The 20058-nt window shown below is 44.3% G+C and overlaps 4 protein-coding genes across 17 annotated transcripts in view; 2 read left to right on the top strand and 2 right to left on the bottom strand.

Annotated features, from left to right (window-relative positions):
- The window catches only part of Kiaa0753 (KIAA0753 ortholog), a 62372-nt gene extending 55527 nt beyond the window's left edge, over nt 1-6845 (bottom strand). For 3 of the 11 annotated variants that reach the window (XR_004113666.1, XR_004113665.1, XM_031354347.1), the window contains exons 1-2: nt 6557-6842; nt 1536-1678 (exon numbers count right to left, since the gene is read on the bottom strand). Coding sequence is in view for 3 of the 11 variants with exons in the window: in XM_031354347.1 (XP_031210207.1) it covers nt 1536-1628 (93 nt within the window). In the remaining 8 variants the exon portion in view is untranslated. Of the gene's footprint in view, nt 1-1535; nt 1679-2340; nt 2449-6137; nt 6467-6556 lie in introns of those variants that run through there. The other 8 variants (XM_031354348.1, XM_031354349.1, XR_004113671.1 and 5 more) reach the window with 7 other exon arrangements.
- A 21-nt stretch (nt 6846-6866) lies between these two features.
- Txndc17 (thioredoxin domain containing 17) lies at nt 6867-9541 on the top strand. Its single transcript, XM_031354357.1, has 4 exons — nt 6867-7131; nt 7589-7670; nt 8237-8312; nt 9142-9541. Exons 1-4 carry the CDS (start codon nt 6987-6989, stop codon nt 9208-9210), a joined length of 372 nt encoding a protein of 123 aa, XP_031210217.1. The 5' UTR covers nt 6867-6986; the 3' UTR covers nt 9211-9541.
- Nucleotides 9542-11455: 1914 nt separating this feature from the next.
- Nucleotides 11456-15658, bottom strand: Med31 (mediator complex subunit 31). Of its 2 annotated transcripts, none has more exons than XM_031354355.1 (4): nt 15035-15658; nt 14012-14089; nt 13640-13736; nt 11456-11828 (listed from the first exon to the last, which is right to left on the bottom strand). In XM_031354355.1, the coding sequence occupies exons 1-4, from the start codon at nt 15060-15062 to the stop codon at nt 11636-11638; spliced, it is 396 nt and encodes a 131-aa protein (XP_031210215.1). In that variant the 5' UTR covers nt 15063-15658; the 3' UTR covers nt 11456-11635. The 2 variants fall into 2 exon arrangements, with proteins under 2 accessions (XP_031210215.1, XP_031210216.1); XM_031354356.1 differs by lacking the exon at nt 15035-15658 and adding an exon at nt 14871-15011.
- CUNH17orf100 (chromosome unknown C17orf100 homolog) lies at nt 15024-18490 on the top strand. 3 transcript variants are annotated; one of them, XM_031354353.1, is made up of 3 exons: nt 15024-16096; nt 17915-18192; nt 18276-18490. In XM_031354353.1, exon 1 carries the CDS (start codon nt 15411-15413, stop codon nt 15813-15815), a length of 405 nt encoding a protein of 134 aa, XP_031210213.1. In that variant the 5' UTR covers nt 15024-15410; the 3' UTR covers nt 15816-16096; nt 17915-18192; nt 18276-18490. The 3 variants fall into 3 exon arrangements, with proteins under 3 accessions (XP_031210213.1, XP_031210212.1, XP_031210214.1); XM_031354352.1 differs by having other exon boundaries at nt 17915-18490; XM_031354354.1 differs by having other exon boundaries at nt 17918-18490.
- Nucleotides 18491-20058: the final 1568 nt, after the last annotated feature.

The following is a 20058-nucleotide window of genomic DNA, read 5'->3' on the forward strand; positions in this document are numbered from 1 at the left end:
GTGAGAAGAGGCTCACAACCACATGTAACATCAGTTCCTTTCACCTTGATAGACATCTACACTCATGTGCATACATCCATACACAAATCTACACACACACACAATTAAAACAATTTTTAAATCTTTAAAAAATGTTCAACCTTATAAAAAGATAGTGAAATTCTGTGAGATAAAAAAAGAGTATAACACTATATGCATTTGGTAAGGCTAAGGGAAACATGTTATCACAGAGTAATGCACATAAATTCACACAGGCACACACTCATACACATTTAGAAAAAAAAACACAGGAAATGGGAAAGACAGAAGGGATGAAGAAAAAAGCAGGAAAGGGGGAAAGAAAGGGAGAGGACATGAATGTGTAATGGGCAAGGCATACACCTTTCTGGGGTAACTTTGCAATAGGCATCTACTTTTGACCCAGCAGTCTAGTATCACTTCTGGGGCACCATGTAGATTCACTCCCAACAGTACACATATAAAGGCTCACTTACTATTATATGGTTTGTAATTGCCAATTACTGAAATCAACCTACATGCCCATGCAGTGTTGGTCATGGCATAATCTTTCAGACAGTCGTAGAATAGAGTGCTAGAAATGAAAGATAGGATGTCTCTAGAGACAGCTCTAGGAACTGGTGTGGAGATATTTCTTAGAAAACATGGTGGGAAAGACTAGCTGTAATATCAAGAAAAGAAGGTGCCATAAGAATATGTGCATGCATCTTGTCCTTAGGACATAAATAAAATGACAAAGAACACTGGAAGTTGATGAGATCAGTTATCCTGAGGGCATGATGGAAAGAACAAGAGGATGAGCAGACGGAGGCAACACTCTCCTGAACACACCTGTTTGCACAGGTCTGCAGTGGAACCATGTTAATGCCTCACATACACCAGGGAGGCTGGGGGATAACAGAAAACCTTAGAGAGGAAATCAAAAGAAAACAGTGAAACAAAACCAACCACACTAAAAAATGAGAGTGGAAAAACATTTTAACCTGTAACTTTTGAACACAGCATTTGAATGACCTCAACCTCCCTTAGACACACAAAGCACTTTAAGTACTGAACTCTTTTTATTCAGATACCCGAGGACAAGCGATTAAATAGCTATTTGTGGATAAGGGGCACCAGGCTTCACACACTGGCCTTGAGGGTCCAATGCCCTCTTCTGGCCTCTACAAGTATCCATGCACACACATGTGCACATACAACTCAGACAGAGACACACACCTAAGTTTTTTTAAGTTATTTTCTTAAGTATGAAAATGATACGAGTAGGTAAGAAAGCTCATTTGTAAAGTGTTGTGACATATTTGAAATGAAAGTGGTACTGTTTGTAGCTGCCTCTGGAATGCTTATACACAAACCTTAGAGACAGATGGTTCAGCAGAGAGAAGACAGGGCAAATTATTAACAACTGCTAAATCTAGAAAATAGCTTCAAAATGTTCAGTGCCTTTTTATTTTTCAACCTTTCTTCATGTTTAAAATGTTTTGTAATAAGTATATGAAGGAAAACAGCAAAACAACCTGGGGCTGAAGATTCCTGGGGTCACTCATTGCATCCAGTTGGAGACTGGATGCTAGATGAACACATGTAGAAGCTGGCTGGCTTGGTCCCATCACGTCAGATGATGAACATGAGCAACTGCCTAGTCATCAGGCAAACCTTCCTTAAATGAAACAGGTATCAAATTAAACAGTGCAACTATCTTCAAATAACAGGTTAAAAAAAACCACAATCGCATGCATATATAGCAACATTCCAGTAAGAGAAAAAAAAAAAACAACCTAGCTTAAAATTTTTAAAAATAATCCAAAGTTTACAGTAACCTCACACAAGAATGACTACTTAAAAAGAGATCTATTTCTTGCATTTATAAAAGCAGCCACTTTTGAAATTCTTATTTTCAAAAGAATAGGGAGCCACTGTTTTAAAGATAATCCCTTGGACCATTTTTGTTTTAAATCCTAATGGTCTATAGTAAGTTTTACTGTGACAAACTATTATTTTTATGATCAGACAGTTTCATGGACATGTATTACATGAATAAATCCTAACTCCTCGTCAAAAGAGCAGAATGTATTCATTCCGGAATGTTAAGTAGCTCAACTAAAATTCCAAGGGATTCTAACTAGCTAAATGGGCTCTCTAGATGTTTAGCTCCCCCATCATCCCCACCCTGTACACATTCACAGTGAGACCATATTCAGGCTACTGAAGAATCTAGGATGCTCTAAGGAACTCCACCCCCATCCTTCTATTCTGAAGATCTTTTAACGTACTTGAATGGCCCTACCACTTGAGGTTAACCATGTTGTCATAGCTATTTACCTATTTCATTGTCTGTGTCTCAGCTTCCCAGCTAGACATGGCTCCTTGAGAATTGAGGGCCTTGTCTTACTTTTTTTTTTAAAGATTTATTTATTATTATATGCAAGTATGTGTAGGTAGCAGTCTTCAGACACACCAGAAGAGGGCATCAGATCTCTTTACGGATGGTTGTGAGCCACCATGTGGTTGGTTGCTGGGATTTCAACTAAGGACCTTCGGAAAAGCAGTCAGTGCTCTTAACCGCTGAGCCATCTCTCCAGTCCCTTGTCTTACTCTTTTATTTCCCACAATCAGTACTTTGAACACAGTAAACAATTTAATGCAACATGGTTGCATTGAGCAATTTTCTGAGAAATTATAAGTTTTAAATACACTGGAAAATTTGTTCTCTCAAAGAATTCTAGAGTAAAGCAATTGGGAAGTTCAAGGTTAAGACGGGGGAAAAAAAAACCTAGCTTAAAATTTTTAAAAATAATCCGAAGTTTACAGACTGGATCCTCTTAAAGGCAGAGCATTTGCAGGAACATAAAGACAGCTGTACAAGACTGCTTGTTTCTAAGACTACAGAGACATGATCCAAGAAGCAGATGGGAAGCACACTAGTAAAGCAATGCCAATTGGCCTGCCAGCACCACAGGGATGGAGCTGAAGCCACAGAATGAGCTGCAGAGTTGAGCCTGTACACCTCAAGTCAACAATCACACACACAATCACACACAAGTCCAAGGATACCCACCCCATACCATTCCCTTGTAAAAAGTCCTGGGATAGCCCTCTCCTGCATTCCCCATCTTTCCAAGTCTCCCAATTTGTTACCCTACACACTCTGTGACATCTGCCACAAAGTGTCTCTCCAGGAACCATGAGGTCCCTACACATCAGTTCCTTTATCTATACCCAAGACAAACTGTTCCCCAACCTCTTCCCTCCCAGAATCCCAGGACATCTCCAACTGTTTTCTATGTATCTACTAGAAGGTGCCTCTCAACCCACCCTCCCCCATTTCTCCCAAATCATTCACTATCACTCTAGCTTCAGGAATCCCACCCATAGCTCTCTTCCCACTCCTCTGCATATCATCTCTGAAATAGCCAAGGTCTACTTCCTCCCCTGAAACCGTCGGCACAGTTGTTCTCATTGCAGATACTCTGGGAAGATTCTCATAGGTTGTTTCCTCCCCTGCAGACCTTGGACTGACCCACATCCTGGTACCAAGCTCACCTATGTAAGACACTTCCATAGCCTGGCCCCTCCCTACAAGTCCCAGGTTCCCTCTACTCACTGTTTCTTCCCCTGATGCTCTTACTCCCTCAGTGGACAGTCTCTTAACCACTGTCAGATCAGAGACACCTTCATTTGCCTCCTCTCCAGAGGGCCCAGCCACCCACACTGCTGCAGGTACATGTCTGACCATGGGAACCCCAACACCTGCAAGCATCCCCTGATGCAAAACCTCGCTCGCTGCCTCAGGAACTGTTCCACTGTGTCTCCTCCACAGATCAGATACACCTTCAGAGCCTGCTTCCCCCTCGAGTTTAGGGACATTGGCAGCAGTGGGTACCTCGGTCATTTGTCTTCTTTGCCATATCCCCGAGCTTTCTCCACAGCCACTATCCACCACCCTGTGAGGCCCAAAGAGCCCAGAAGCTGCCGGCTCTCCCACAGTTGTGGAAATTCTAGCAGCCACAGGCATCACAGCAGACTGTCTTCTCTGTAAACCCTCTGAGAGTGTCACGTCCCCCATGGACTCAGGGAGCCCCACAGTCACTGATACCCTTGTAGGTGGCCTGCCTCCTGAGTCTGAGGCTCTCCTACAGCTGTGCTCCCACACTGAACTAGATGCCCCGAGAGCCACACCCACACCAGCTGGGGATACCCCTACTGTCACAGGTATACCTACAGTCTGTCTCCTTCCTGATAAGCCTGAGAAACTTCTGGAGCCAGCCTCTATCTTCAGAGAACCAGGGATTTCAGGAGCCAGCGGAACCCCAGTAGCTGGTCTCCTTCCCCACGAACATGGGAGAGCCCCAGATTCAGTATCCTGTACCACAGATGAGCACTCCTCAGGAGCCATGGGCCTCCCACAGGCAACACGAGTTCTTCCCTGCAGGTTCACACCATCTGTAGAGCTGCTTTCCTGACACTCCCACAAGCCCACAGGTACATCTAGAGTCGAGGGTACGCCTTCTGTGGCACACCTGTGCTTTGGCACAACCGCTTCAATCAATCCCACAGCTTGCCTCCTCCCACACGGACACGAGAGAGCTCCACATCTGACATCCTGAGCCACAGCCTGGGGTATTCCGAAAGCTGCAGGCTCCTGAGCCTCCTGCTCCCCCATGACCTGCCTCCTTTCCCACAGGCTGAGAGGACTCCCATTGGACTCCATAACTGGTCCTGGCAATGGCTCAGCCAGAGGAGCTTCTTGAGCCTGCTGCCTCTCCCACAGGCCTGAAACATCATAGCTGGTTTCTTCTCCCCTATCTCCTGATAGCACCACTGTCTGCAAGCCTGGCAACTGTCCTGCTCCCCACAGTCCTGGAACACTTGCATCATCTGCCTCCTTCCCCAAAGCCCCGGGTGCTCCCATTCCCTGTTCTATAACCCGCAGGCCCCAGGCACCTCGAGAACCTATCTTTTGCTCCTCAGAAGCAGACAATTCGGCAGCCTGTGCAGCTCCCCATGACTGTGGGTCACCTCCACATCTAGCTCCCTCTTCTCTAGCACAAGGCACTCCTACAGGCTGCCCCATGGTCCTTAGGCCAGGAACACCCCTAGAACCTATATCCTCCATCTCTTGTCTCCTTTGCCACAACCCTGGGCCCCCATGGGAGGTAGTTTCATCTTCTATAGCCCTGGGGAGTACCAACATGGCATCAGGGCCTCCTTCGATTTGCCCCCTTTCCCATAACATATGCCCATATTCAGCTTCTTCTTCGAGAGCCCCAGAAACCTGCACTGACTGCCCTCCCCCACACAGACATGAGGTACCCCCACATACCCTCACTTCTCCAGCTCTGGCCCTTTTCAAGACCTGAGACCATCCTATGGCCGCAGGCACCGCTCCAGTTTGTCTTTTTTCCCAAGGGCTGGCGGCAGCCCAGTCTACCTTCTCTACTACCTCAGGTCCACCCACAGCTGGAGGCGTCTTCCCTGCTTGTCCCTGCCTACAAAGGATAGAGACTCTCTCACAACCTGCTCCTAGTCCTCCAGCTGTGGGCAGTCCTGAGGCCTGGGGGAATGTCCTAGTAGGTCCTCTCACCCAGGGTCCAGTGACACCACTTTGGCTGGTCTCTACCCAGGAAGCTCGCCCAGGAATACCCTTCTCAACTGGCCCCTCCCCCGCAGGAACAGGATGAAGCTCCACTCTGCTTCCTTCCCAGCATCCTGAAGCTACCCTCATAGCCTGCACCTTCAACCACAGTTCCAGAATGCTCTCATGGCCAAGTGTTCCTGGACGACCTTTTCTCTCACAGCTTGGTGAGCTCCTATTGTCTAGCTCCTCCTCCCCAGATACAGTCACCCACACAGACCCAGCAGGCCCAACCACCTTGGGCTCGCCCACAGCCCCGTTCACCCACACTGTTCTGGGGTCCATTGCTGCCTCCACCGAGCCTGCAGTCCCAGGTGTCCCAAAGGCCCTGTTCACCCTAGGGGGGACTGCGGGCTCCACAGTCCTCTTCTCCAAAGGCTGCCGACCATTCTGCAGCCTCCCTATGTTTGCACAGAGCATCCGCCGCACTGAAGACCTCACCCGGCGCCTTACTCTATAGCCTCGGGAAAACCCTGCACCCCACCTCCTCGCCCAAAGAGGCCGAACACCCCGCCGCAATCTGCCAGCCCTCACGCAATGAGCCGGCATCTTCGCTGCCAGCGTACACCCGTGTAGCGCGGGCAAGGGCCCCGTGCCGGGCTCGCAGCTCCTGGACAATTCCTTTCCCCAGTGCAACCTCAAGCAAGCTGCCTTTGCACCTGTTCCCCGCACACGCACTCACAACACTCGGATCCAGTCCTCGCTGCCTTTCTGCCTCCCAGCTCTCTCCAAACCCCCGCCCAACCCCGGACGCCGCCCCCAGCCCCGGCCCCCCTAAAGTCTGACAAATGGAAAGGTGATAGGAGGGGCGGAGCTGCAAGGCAAGCCGGGGCGAGGTCTCTCTCACTATCTCATTGCCTAATGCAACTTCCCAGAATTCCCCCAGCTCCGGCCCAAGCCCACCTGGTTTGGACGAGGCGCGGCCACCAAGAGACCGTAGGGCAACCCCACGCTAGGCCTCGCTTCCGGCCTCTCGCCCAGTCGCCATGGCAACAGGCGCGCGGCTGTTTGGGAACCGTTGAGTTTCCTGAGCCATTTGAGGATCAAGGTCTTGTACCGCGACGGGCTTTGCAGTCATTGTCCATGAAGCCAGGGTGGGGACCACACCAGGTCAGGCGTCTAGATGTCTGAAGGAAACTGGCGCCAAAATGAAACTCCAGCAGACCAAGAGGACGGCCCTAAGGAGTTATGGCCATCCAAGGCTCCCGTAGCTTCGCACTGCTGCGGCGGCACCGCCCACCCGGAAACTTGGCCACGCCTTTCTTGGGCCCCGCCTTGAGGCGGCAGGACCCTAGGGCACCTCTCTCGCGCTCCTCTTCGCGCTGTTGTACTCATGGCCACCTTCGAAGAGGTGAGCGTGTTGGGCTTCGAGGAGTTCGACAAGGCAGTGAAGGAGCATGAAGGCAAGACCATTTTCGCCTATTTCAGCGGTTCTAAGGATACGGAAGGGAAGAGCTGGTGTCCGGACTGTGTGGAAGGTAAGACTGGGACTAGGACTGGGGGTTGCTGTGCCACAGAAGTGGTAGGAAGAAGGCCCCTGCTGAAGTCAAGAAAGTGGAATGAGACCTTGGTCCTGCAGACCTGTAGAAGCGTCTCTCGTTAGGTCCTTACTGGCTCCACCCAAGAATGACCCTTATTTTTATCGTGGATTCAGATCTTGGGACCTGGTTCTTTAAAATTCTCAGTTCCCCAAACGATTAGTGTCTCATAAAAAAGACCAGACTCACGAGTTGATCTTTCCGTTAGCAAATATGTATGCTGATTTCCTGAGTGTGTCTTAAAGACAATCAGGACTAGGACTTAAGTGATTTACGAGCCCAGAAGACACCCGACTTTAACATCCTATCTTAGAACGGGTTAAAGTCTAAGACTAGGGACAGGGAGGGCGCAGGCTATCGCGGTTATGTGTAATTACTTTTTAACTTTTTTAAAAAGCTGAGCCAGTCATTCGAGAGGGGCTGAAGCATGTTACTGAAGACTGTGTGTTCATCTACTGCCAAGTAGGAGATAAACCTTAGTAAGTAATCAATCATTCATACCGTGTGTATTTCCAGATATGGACTAGACTATTAAAAACCTGGGTAGAAAAGACCTCAGATAATTGGTCAGGCTCTGTATTTTAGGTATTGTCTGATAAGCTAAACAATTAGAATTATTGAATTCATATTTACCGTTTATGTTTAGCCACATATCATCATCAATGAATTTGGTCTGGAATAAGTTCAGAACTCTATTGACGTTATGTCTATGTTTTCTCTCAGCCACACTTTTAAACTTTGCAGAAAGTGACTCATAAGTTACAGTTCTCAAAATATTCAAAGGCGCCAGGCAGTGGTGGCACATGCCTATAATTCTAGCACTTGGGAGGCAGAGGCAGGCGGATTTCTGAGTTCGAGGCCAGCCTGGTCTACAGAGTGAGTTCCAGGACAGCCAGGGCTACACAGAGAAACCCTATCTCGGAAAAAAACAAAAAAAGTGTTCAAAGGCTAACAAAAGCAATAGTTACTAATATATAGGTCAACTATTGAGTAAACTGTAATAAACCAAGTAGTATTTTTCATTATCTTTTTCTTTTTGGAACAGCTGGAAAGACCCAAATAATGACTTCAGACAAAAACTGAAAATAACCGCAGTGCCTACACTACTTAAATATGGAACAGTAAGTGTCTACCTTTATGCTGTAGCTATGATGTAGTTAGAACTCAAGTTTTTTAGAGCCAGGTTTAAAAAGATCTTGACTGGGGCTGGAGAGATGGCTCAGTGGTTAAGAGCACTGTCTGCTCTTCCGAAGGTCCTGAGTTCAAATCCCAGCAACCACATGGTGGCTCACAACCATCTGTAATGAGATCTGATGCCCTCTTCTGGAGTGTCTGAAGACAGCTACAGTGTACTTACATATAATAAATAAATCAATCAATCTTTAAACAAACAAAGATCTTGACCTTTGCTTTCCAACATCACATTGTTCAGAGTGCATCAGAAACACACAAGTGGGTGTCCATTCCTCTGCCAATCCCATAATAATGCAGATATTAGTATCTGGGGTGTGTTTTTAAGCCACTTTTAAGATTCTGTGTTCAGAAGAAAGTTGACTCATTTCTGAAAGCACCTTCATCAATGTTTTCTAACTCCATTTTTTCAGGTTTAAAAGGGCTCTCCCTTTGTTTCAGCCCTGCCCCTAGGATCCTAAATTAAAGAACTGAGGCTAAGAGATGGCATCGGGCATGCTGTCTCTTGTTTTCAGATGATGGGGCTTCCTGGTGTGGAAATTGAAGGCCTTTCAGGCCAAGTGTTTCGATGACTCATCTTGAAACAAGTATCCTAACTATTTAATAAAGCTTGTTATAACTAGCATAATTTCTGTGTTCAAAAATTTGTCATTCAAAGTAGAATTCACTCCACCCCTATAATATTCATAGCAGCAGTAAAAACTTAACATTCTTTTTGTTGTTGTTGTTGTTTTGTAAAACTTAACATTCTTTTTACAGCCTCAAAAACTTGTGGAATCTGAGTGCCGTCAAGCCAACCTTGTAGAGATGATCTTCTCTGAAGATTAAGATTTGATGACCTTGCTGGACTCTGGTGACACATGCCTTTAGTCCCAGTACTCGGGAGGCAGAGGCTGAGGCCAAGGCAAAGGCAGAGGCCGCTGGATCTCTTTGAGTTCAAGGCCAGCCTGGTCTACAAATTGAGTTCCAGGACAGCCAGGGCTACACAGCAAAACCCTGTCTAGAAAAAACAAACCAAAACAAAGAAAGCCTATGATTGCATTTTTGTATTGATTGCCTGTTTCATTTAAAAGAAGCCACATAATTGCTTTGAATTGATTAGTAAATGATGTTGTTAAAAATCAGTGTATGTCTAAACAATAAAGAATTAAAATACAAACTGTTAGTTTTTTAACACATGACTATCTAAAAGGTTTGAGTAAAATGAGTTTTCAGTATGGTAGTAGTAGCTCAAAGGAAACAGTGAAGATTAAAAAGTAACTTACTAACTTCTAAATCTGCAGCAATTAGTATCTGTTACCTTAAGTTCTGTGTATTTGCAAAACCCTTTTCTGCTATGAAATGGAGAACTTAATTAAACCATTTAGGAAAGGCATGGAATTCATATGCTTGAGGCAGTTTTCTTTCACAGATGTCTAAAATGTGATTCTCTTGTTATGAAACCGGGTGGTTCACCTCACCACAGGCAAAGTACTATCTGAATCTTAATTTCTTCAAGTAAGAAATGTGTCAGGCATAGTGACACACACCTGTAATCTTATTACTTTAGATGCTAACTAAGGCAAGAGGATCACAAGTTTGAGGCAAGGGTAGACTATAGAACCAGACCTTGTCACAAATGAAAAGCCCAACTATTGTTCTGCAAGTAAAGCAAGAATGTGGACTTAAGTGCTTAAGAGCACTGGCTGTTCTTCCAGAGGACATGGTTTCAATTCCCAGCACCCACATGGCAGCTCATGAGATGTTCATAACTACAATTCCAGGGGATGGGACACTCTCTTCTGGCCTCTGAGAGAACCAGGAATGCAGTGATACATAGATGTACATGTAGGCCAAAGATTCATAACACATTAAAAAAACCAGTCAGGCCTAGTAGCCACCTTGAAGCCCAGTGGAAGAATCATAAGTTCCAAGGCAACCTGGGCTACAAAGTGAGAACCTGTCTAAAAATCCAGAGTGGTTAACAGTTCTTGCTGCCCTGGTAGAGGATCCAGGTTTGGTTCCCAGCATCACGTGGTGGCTCACAACCACCTTCAACTGCATTCCAGAGGATATGATGTCCTCTACTATGCTTTTTTTGGACCAGACACATGGGGCACATTCACAAAATCAATTAATACATATATAAACATCTGTTTGAAATAGATTAAAAGAGAAGAGTGTTTTAAGACAGTGCCTACTTATGGTACTTACTAAATAAATGCTAACTCTCCCAAAGGTTTGAGGCTCATCTTTAAGGACAAGAGTACATTTAGTCATTAATTGCCACCACCAGGTCAGCCAACTTATAAAACAAGGAGCAATTGAATATATCCTCTCCTGCAGAAAGAAGGAACTTAGAGCTCCCTGACTCCAGTCCCCTCTCCTGAAAACTGAAAAGGGTGTATGATGGCTATTCCTGGTTGTCAACTTGACTACATCTAGAATGAACTACAGTCCGAAAATGGAGGGCTTTTGATCCAGATCTTGAGACATAGTGACCATGAAAAGCTTAGGCGCAGATGAGGTAATCCCAGGAGACTTTAATCTCAGGGGACTGAGGCAAGCACATCTCTGAGTTCAAATCTAGCCTGGGACAGAGCAAGTTCCAAATCCAGGTGTAGTGGTACACACCTTTAGTCTGGGCCTTCTGTTGGAGGTCTACTTAAGGATGATGGAAGAGGGAAGTCTCACTCTTCTTGTCAGCTTGCCTTTACTGGCCAGCACATCTGTTGGAACCTACTTCTTCAGGAGTCTAGCCTTATTCAGAAGACCAGCTAAAACAACTAGCCTCATGGGACTGAGCATACACAGCTGCCCATTATTGGGTTAGTTGGACTGCAGAGAGTAATGACTAAGTCATTACAATAAATTCTCTTAATATATACAGACATTCCATAAGTTCTGTGACTCTAGAGAACCCTGGCTAATACAGGGTGGATCAACTAATCTCAGTAAGGTTCCTAATGATATGGCCTAGAGTTCACTGTATGTCACCCCTAGGTTCTTGAACTGTTCTAAAATGCCTAACATTTCCATTCTTATTCACTTGGTTCTGTTAAATGCAATTGAAATTTACAAATCCCCAGAGAAATCAAAGTAGAGCAATCCTGGTTTAATAGAAATAATCTGTTAATAAAAAGTTTGCCAACCAAAAAATAACACCAATGGTTCTGAGTGTGACAATAAATGAGCAGAAGAGTCTTTTTCTCTGTACTGTACAATAGCAATACATTATATACATGTCCTAAGAGCCTGGTCAGTCCCCAGCTCTTCATTTTCCTGCTGTGTTGTTCTGCTGTTGCTGCTCTGCCAGGGCTTGCTGAAGACGCATCCGCTTCCTCGAATAGTGCTGCCAGTGTAGGATCTGCTGTTCGTCGATGAATTTCGCACACTGAGCATTCACCAGCTCTTTTCGAAAGTGTTCATATTGGAGCAGTTCTAACATATGTAAGCACTGAGGGTACCTGAGTTTAAGTTCATAAGTTAATTATCAATATAATTTAAGGCATCCCAAGTTCTAATTCAGATAGTCCCCTAAAAATGACCTCAAGCCTACCATTTTATTACTATAGTACCTTTGGTAATACCACTCCCCCATCATGTTATTTCAGAAGAATAATGAAGTTATTTCACAACCTCTCTTGAATTTAAACATCTATCTCCAAGAGAACATAGATGAACAGAAAAAGAAACAAACCTACAAACAGGTTAGAGCTACAAGGAGGTGTATTTGAGCACAATATAAGGAAGAGCTCCCTAACCTCTGGCTATCAATGGAGTAAGCTGCCTCTAATAGAGGGGCATATGCTCACAGGAAGCCTCCAACCAGAGTGGAGATAATCTTTCAACAGGTCAGCTGGAGAGACTGAACTTGAAGATGGCTAAAGCTTTTAATCCCCAGTCTGAAAATTTGCCAGCATGTAACATGTTATAATCTAATAACTTCAAGTCTATCATTTGGGTTCCTAAAGAAATCTATAATTGCATCATGAAGAGCAAATCAACAGGCAGCAAATCAAGTCAGAAAAGTGACAATATAAAAAGGTTTGAAATGTTTTCCTCTAGGGCTGGTGAGATGGCTCAGCAGTTAAGAGCATTGACTGCTCTTCTGAAGGTCCTGAGTTCAAATCCCAGCAACCACATGGTGGCACACAACCAACTGAAATGTTTTCCCCTTATTTTTAAAATAGGGTTTCTCAGTGTGGCACTGATTGGCCTGAAACTTGCTACATAACCAGGATGGCCTCAAACTCACGAAGATCTACCTGACTGCTTCTTGAGAGCTGGGATTAAAGGGGTCCCAGGCTAAACTTCTGTTTTTTTGTTTTTTGTTTTTTGTCCCCCTCCTTTGAGAGGGGTGTCTAGACAGGGTTTACCTGTGTAGAGCTGGCTGTCCTGGAAGTAACTCTGTAAACTAAGCTGGCCTTGAATTCAGAGATGTGCCCACCTCTGCCTCCCAAATGTTGAGATTAAAGGTGTGTGCCAGTTTCTCTTTTTTTCTTTTTAAGTCAAAGCAGAGTTTGAATTTGATAGTGTCCGTGTTTGTTCTTCACAGTGCGTTAATGTGCACAGTGCTTGAAACAAAGGACACTATAAAGAAGGACAGTACCTCTACAACTCCCAGAAAACAATATTTCCTACCTTCCCAGATTATGAGTTGGTAGGCATTAAAAATCCAGAAAGACAAGGGCAGTGCTAAGTGACAAGATTAGACAAGACCAAATTACATTAGAACTGTGGTCTAAGCTGGGCGGTGGTGGCGCACGCCTTTAATCCCAGCACTTGGGAGGCAGAGACAGGTGGATTTCTGAGTTCGAGGCCAGCCTGGTCTACAGAGTGAGTTCCAGGACAGCCAAGGCTACACAGAGAAACCCTGTCTGGAAAAACCAAAAAAAAAAAAAAAAAAAAAAAAAAAAAAAAAAAAAAAAAAAAAAAAAAGAAAAAAAAAAGAACTGTGGACTGTGGTCTAAAACTAGTTCACTGGATCTTAGTCTGCATGAAGAGAAGTGGTATGTTCTGGCTTATATTAGTAAATTGGCTCCCACAAAGACAGTTGTTTGGTTTTGTTTGAAGGGAGTGAGGTAAGAATGGTAGCAGAAATAAATGCAATGTCTATAATAATCCAAGTTAGGGATGACAGTATCTTACAATAACTAAAAGCAGAAAGATTCAAAATATTGTTTTCCACCCCAACGCTGAGAAAACTGCTCAATATCAGCACTTTGTATTTATAATAAAGTATACACAGATTTAGGATTATAAAAATTAAACTTACTTTAGATATTTGGCATAATCTGGTTCTTTCCAGTAAAGCAAGTACTTAAGATAATTAACAAAAGCTTTGTCTTTGAAGTAACCTCTTTGGGCAAGAACTGAAAGACATAGAGAAACAATCTGTATGTCAACCAACTGCTGGACTACTGACTTGTAATCTCTAAAATAAAGTAGCTCTTCTTAACATCCCTACCAACAAAACACGAGGAATTAAAAAGCATAAGCCATTGTTTGCTCAGTTAATACTTACAGACCAGCACAAATGAAAACCCCATTCAAACACATCGAAGTAAATAAATACTATTACAGATTGCATCTCTTCTCAGAAATCATTAAAAGCTAGCTACTTAAGTTAATGATGTACTTAACTTACAATTAAGGTAATTTGGGTTGGCTAAACATTGCACAAATTCCAACTCCAACTGAAACCGAAGTCGATTTCCAGCATCATCTAGGAGTAAAGACAGTTAAAAAAAAAATCACCCAAAATAAAAGTCACAATACAAATACTGATTTGTAGAAACAAAAATAAACCGCAGGTGAGGGAGTTCAGCAGGTAAAGGTGCTTACAGCAAAATCTGATGACCTAAGTTCGATTCTTAGAACCCAAAGGGTTGCAGGAAGACAACCAACTCCTGCAAGTTGTCCTCAGACCTTGGCATGCACCGTCACCCTCCCGCCCCCCATAAACACACACACACATATATATACTCATGTTGAACTAAAAAAAATATCAAAGTGCAGAAGAGACTTCCTTAGAAATTAAAGATATATATATATATACATACATAGCATACACACACACACACATATTCACTACGCAGTGAGACCCTGCTTCCAAAACAAAAATAGTAAAACAAAAAATAGTAAAGAAATGCTTTAAAGTTCGTTCAGGAAAAAAGAAGTAGAATGGGAATTTACCACCTGCATTATGTCAGCGGAGATCACTGGATAGTCTGTAATAGCTGTGCGGCTCCCTATGTTGTTATAACCACAACTACCAACAGTGATTAGATTAAGCAAAAACAAAGTGCTACTCAAAAACGAAGCATGATGCAAAATGACTAAACAGTGGAGATAACACAGGTTATCGACCTTTCAGGCAAGTTCTGGGGAGAAGCCCCAAAGAGCAGACATCGGAAGGTCTCAATCCTCTCCCACAGTCCCGCCCTGCCCCAAGAGCCAGGGCAGAAGTAGGGGTCTGAGCAACCTAGGAGCAAAGATGTTCTCACAGGCCATAGTCTGAGAGGCAACGCCGCCTTCTCCTCCGCCGGTCCCAATTCTAAGGATGTCAAGTTGAGCCCGAAAGACAGCGCAGGGAAAGGGAAACGGGAGAGAATTTCGGGGTGAAGGACCATTCCCTTGGTGAAGACTCCGGGTGCAAGTCACAACGCACCTGTCTCCATAGCGACGGCCGCGGCCATAACAAGCAGAGAGGCACCAACACTACTAGCCCGACCGAACCGCAGCTTCGATTGGTGAGAGAGAACCCGGAAGCTACGGCTCTTACTTCCGGTCGCGGGGCAGCGTGGGACACGAGGGCGGGGACAACCTCACTTAAGGGAAGAGTAGCCCCACCCATCTGTGCGGCCCGGGCGGGCTGCGCGCGCAGATATCGAGCGGGGCGTGCCCGGAGAACTTCTGGGCTTTCAGAGTCCCGCTGCCTACCCTGACGTAATACACCACCCTGACGTCACCTTTCCCTGTGTGACGTGACGCAGAGCATGATCCTTGGGCCTCTTTGCCCCTCCTGACTAAGGAGTTCGAGCAGAATGGCCTCGCCCCTTAGGAGCAAGTCCTCCGCCCCACGAGTGGAAAGCACCCGCCACAAGGAGACATCGACTGTCCGCGTGGAGACGTCGTCCCACCGCGAGGAAACGTCATCCCACCGCGTGGAGACGTCCTCCCGGCAGGTTCGAACGTCTTCCCGGCAGGTGGAGACCTCCCAGCGCCACCGAGAGGGGCCCTCTCTTACCCCCTCCACGAAGCGACTCCCTCAATTCTTCGAGGTGTCCTCCCAGCACGTGGAAACAACCTCCTCGCAGTGCACGGAAACGTCCTCCCGCCACGTCAGGGCGTCGTCATCCCTGCGGGTGGAGACTACTGTGCACCGAGTAGAGAGCCCAGCCAGGCGAGACAAGCAAGCCGCTCGGCAGAGTGCCAGAATGGCTCGATGACGTGCCACGGTCCTTAGCCAGGACTGAAGAGTTGCCAGCCAGCCAGCTTCCAGGAGAGCTGAACATCTTTGGTTTCATGGAAACAGCCCATAAATCAGTGTAAGAAATAGGCTGTGGATTCTGGGAGCTGTTAACATGTATTGACATTGCAGCACCTTAGACCACCCTGCTATTGACCCCAGTGCACTATTAACTAGAAGCCAGCACAGAAGGGTTTCAGATTTGTGGTGCTGTATAAACCCAGCTGATGGACAAAGAGATTCTTTGAGTCTCTACACCAGGTAAGTTTTATAGTCTTAGGTCACTCTAGAATGTGTTGACAACTTGAAATTTGCAAAGAGGGGCCAAACTTGTCATGATTCTTGACCACTGGCCTGATCATATACCAGCTTGGAACCGACAGGGCAAGACATCATCTTTCATACATTATTAATCGGCCTTTATTAATACTTATATTTCATAATAAGTTTTCTCATGTTAAGTTGTTATACACAGTATTCCATCTACACTTTAAAAATTAGATCAGGAGGTATTAGAAAAAACAAGACAGTTGATAAACAATCAATAAAAATAATAATAATCCTGGAAGGGAAAGTAAAGAAGAAGCCATGACACTTGGCCTGAGGTGTGAGATTGGCAGAGGATGGTTACTGAGTACCTACTGCATGCTAGGTACTAGTCAGAACACGTCAGCTAGAGCGGTGGAAAAGACTAAGATCTTCGTCTAGTGAAGAGGCATACAACAGAGGGGAAAGTAAGGCAATATTCTGTTGTGTTCCTGTGAAGGAAGAGGTGTCTGTCTTGTGGTCAAGAGTAGGGAGCTCTTTAGAGAATATGGCCAGGGAAAGCCTTGCTGATTATATGTTATCTGAGATTTATGTCGGTGAACAGTGAGCCATTTCAGGATCTAGAGGGAAGTGCATTCTAGACAGAAGGAAAAGCCTACATTTAAAAAAAGAAAAAAGATGTTTATAGAAGAGAAAGACCAGTAGTATATGAGAGTGTAGTATAAGGAAGAGAAAAAAAAGAGGAAGATGCCACTTCATGTAGAGTCTTGGAAATTTACTGTGATTAGGGTAAAAGAGTTTGAATTTTATTCTGAGATCATCAAAAGAATTTGATGCAAGGGAGCAAAGAGCATGTTACAGTTTACAGTTTAGAACTACCTCTCCACCGTTGTTGCATAGGTACCCAAGTAGGAAATGATCTTGTCTCCAGAAGTGGGGAGGGAGGGGTGAGACATGGAAGCTGCTACTGCTAGCCTCAAGTACCTAGAAGCCAGGGATGCTGCTAACATCCCATGGTGAGCATCCTGACCCTCCTCCAACAAAGAATCGCTGTGCTGAGGAAGGAAGCAGCAGTGAAGTTGAGAAACATTGAGGTTTCTAGCAACTTTGCTAAAGTGTGGTCCATGGAGCAAACCCCTCACTTCTGCATAGCAGAATTGTGGAAAGCTGGAAAAACATGACAGAAGTGTGCTGAGAGCATCTTCTGGTGAGGAGCAGAGGAAGTGTTCTCAGAGGAAGAGGTTGTGTTGCTCTGTAAGGAACCCTCTACCCCTCTTCAGTAATGTATGTGTTATTTGCCACTAGAACAGAAGGCTTCAAATGATCCTGATTCAGCAGAACTCGTGGTTTAGAGCACTTACTACTTCCAGGCACTTAATTTCATCCCAGGGAGTGCACTGGGCTGTCCCCGCAGAATGGGGGCATAGGTCAGAAGAAATGGCATAACTGTCATAACTCCCACCACCACCCCAAGGCTACCCGAATGCCTCTCTACCTCACGAAACTGCTATTAACAAAGAATTAGCTAATAGCAAAGAATTGTCAGTCTTTTCCAGTTTGCTAATTCTTCTTAATATAGCCAACTGTGCTTTAAATAAACAAATAAAAAACAAAGCAGTCACTTCTCTTTAACAGTGTTCCTCATTATCTTGTTACAAAAGTGGTATGTGCCTAATATAACAAAATAAAGATCTATAACATTTAATACAATGTCATATTTCCTGTCTATTACTAGTCTGGAAATAATGTCAGAACTGTGTTTGTCTCTCCAGACTTTTCTCCATTAATGACTGCTTCTGTTTCCTCTTTTAGTAGTATTTGGAAGACTGGAATGTGACTCTGGAAAAGCCAGGCACCTGCTTCTGGATCATTGATTCTTCAGGAAATGCACAGGCAGGATCCTGGTAGATTCCCTGTTGTCCTTGTCTCATAAAAGAGATTTTTATCTAGGTTTCTTTCTCCATATTTCACTTTTTCATGTTTCAAAGCTGGAATGCAGAAAGAGAGAGAGAAAATTTGATGAAACACACATTTGCCATGTCTATATTATCCATTCCACGGCTTCAAAATGACAGTGTGTATCAATGAAGGTAATTGTTAATGTACCTGTTGCACTTTGTAAATGTGTGTTACTGTTATCCATGCTGTGTGTCCTCCTCACTGTTCTCTGTAGGAAATAGAGCTGCTGTACCTGGCATGCATTACACAATGTTTAAAGACAGCATGTGCAACCATAATGAGTGAAGAGCAGTATTCTCCATTTGCAGTCGAGAGATGGCACAGTCTAGTAATTGGATTTATTATGCTGGGTAATAGTTGTGTCTCGTCTTCAGCTGTACCGGCCAGGTTAGTTTGAAAAACTAAATAAATGCAAATTCTTGTAAAGAAGTCACTTCTTATTCTCATAATCTTTTTAAATATATTACCTGGGAGTGGTGTACAATATTTACTGCCTATTGCATTGAAAAGAAATGGCTGGATGTGGTGATGCACACCTGAAATCCCAGGACTGGAAGAAGCTGATGCAGGAGGATTGCTATGCGTTAAGGCCAGCCAGGACTATATGAATATATAAAATGTACCAGACTAGTCAGAGCTACATAGCAAGGTCCTCTCTCAAAAAATAAAACAAAGAAAAAAAAAAAGGACAAGGCCAGTCAGATAGCTTGGAGTGTAACAGTGCCTGCCACCAAAACTGATAACCTGAATTTGATTTCAGAGATTCGCATGGTAGGGGAGAACAAACTCCCAAAAGTTGTCCTCTGACCTCCACACATATATCAATGTGTGTATAATATTTTATATAATTTAATATATATTTAATATAAATGCATTGATATAAGTAATAGACATAAAATTATATATCATACAAATTAAAATATATATGATATTTTAAATTAATATGTTAAATATATATTTAATTTTAAAAAATTTTAAAGTTTGCATTGACAGGACCCTCTTTTCCCAGACTACGAAGGCCATGGGAAGAACCAGAAATCCAATTAACGAGGTGTTTTTATCACATCTTTTTCTAGACTTTACAAATTCCTGTTCCCTCATTTGTTCTATTGCTCTCATCCTAAAAGAGCTAATACATACATCCAAGGCCTGGATGTCTCACCCAACCTGTACTAGACTAAATAAATAGCCTTTCCCTTTGTTTCCCCTGCCTGAGTCCTTAACACGCACCATGATCAATGCTTAGAATTGCATAGCTATAAAAAAAAAAATCAAACAAAAAACAATAAAAATAAACAAAACAGAAAACATGTCCCAGAGTATCAGGAATAAGTAGCAGTTCACCTCTCCTACAGTAAGTCATGCAGTATATCCTCCAGTAGTGTCACCAGACCAATCGTTTGAATGCCTTGCCACCTCTATATAGTACATCCTTCTGTTTGTACACTTGCTTTCTACCTCATGGTTACAAGATACTTGTGTGTCTGTAGGCTCCTGCCTGTGCTCCTCTCAGATGGAAGGCACCGCAGAAGGAGCAGGGTAGTTGTTCTTCATACCAGTGTTTTTCCATGTCAGCTGCAAAGAGAAACCTTTACCAGGGACTTATAAGTGTATCTCTTTGACCCAAGCTACATCATACATGTTATCTTTTGCTGCAAGGGAGGCTGGGAAAACAAGTATTTAGCTTTCTAGCCTCAATGGTGGTAGGAGAAAGGGAAAAGGCTGGGAACCGATCCCCAGCCAACCAAGTGTTTTCTACAAGTTGCTTCCAAGCACGATAGTGTCTTTCGGGTGATCTTCAGTGGTCCTCTAGGTTCTTGGCAGCGACTTTGCTTCTTGCCTTTAGCATCGTATTGACCAGTGCTGGGTGGTCACTGCTCTGGACCTTTCTTCTCATTGATGCTGTGGAGTAGAACATGGGAAGCACATGTTTACAGGTTAGGAATCGTGCTTTCCCTCTTGAACACGTTTAGGACATTGCTCATGCTCTTCTGATT

This window comes from Mastomys coucha, unplaced genomic scaffold (genome assembly GCF_008632895.1).
Source record: "Mastomys coucha isolate ucsf_1 unplaced genomic scaffold, UCSF_Mcou_1 pScaffold5, whole genome shotgun sequence".
Taxonomy (NCBI): Eukaryota; Metazoa; Chordata; class Mammalia; order Rodentia; family Muridae; genus Mastomys; species Mastomys coucha.

Bases quoted from the DNA above. Each gene is read 5' to 3' on its own strand.
- Txndc17 (XM_031354357.1), top strand. From the start codon at position 6,987: ATGGCCACCTTCGAAGAGGTGAGCGTGTTGGGCTTCGAGGAGTTCGAC. The intron at 7,671-8,236 runs GTAAGTAATCAA...TTTTTGGAACAG, and splicing joins CAAGTAGGAGATAAACCTTA to CTGGAAAGACCCAAATAATG. The intron at 8,313-9,141 runs GTAAGTGTCTAC...TTCTTTTTACAG, and splicing joins CACTACTTAAATATGGAACA to CCTCAAAAACTTGTGGAATC.
- Med31 (XM_031354355.1), bottom strand. From the start codon at position 15,062: ATGGCCGCGGCCGTCGCTATGGAGACAG. The intron at 14,090-15,034 runs GTGCGTTGTGAC...CTTTACTCCTAG, and splicing joins GGCCGTCGCTATGGAGACAG to ATGATGCTGGAAATCGACTT. The intron at 11,829-13,639 runs GTAAGTTTAATT...ACTTAAACTCAG, and splicing joins GATTATGCCAAATATCTAAA to GTACCCTCAGTGCTTACATA.
- CUNH17orf100 (XM_031354352.1), top strand. From the start codon at position 15,411: ATGGCCTCGCCCCTTAGGAGCAAGTCCTCCGCCCCACGAGTGGAAAGC.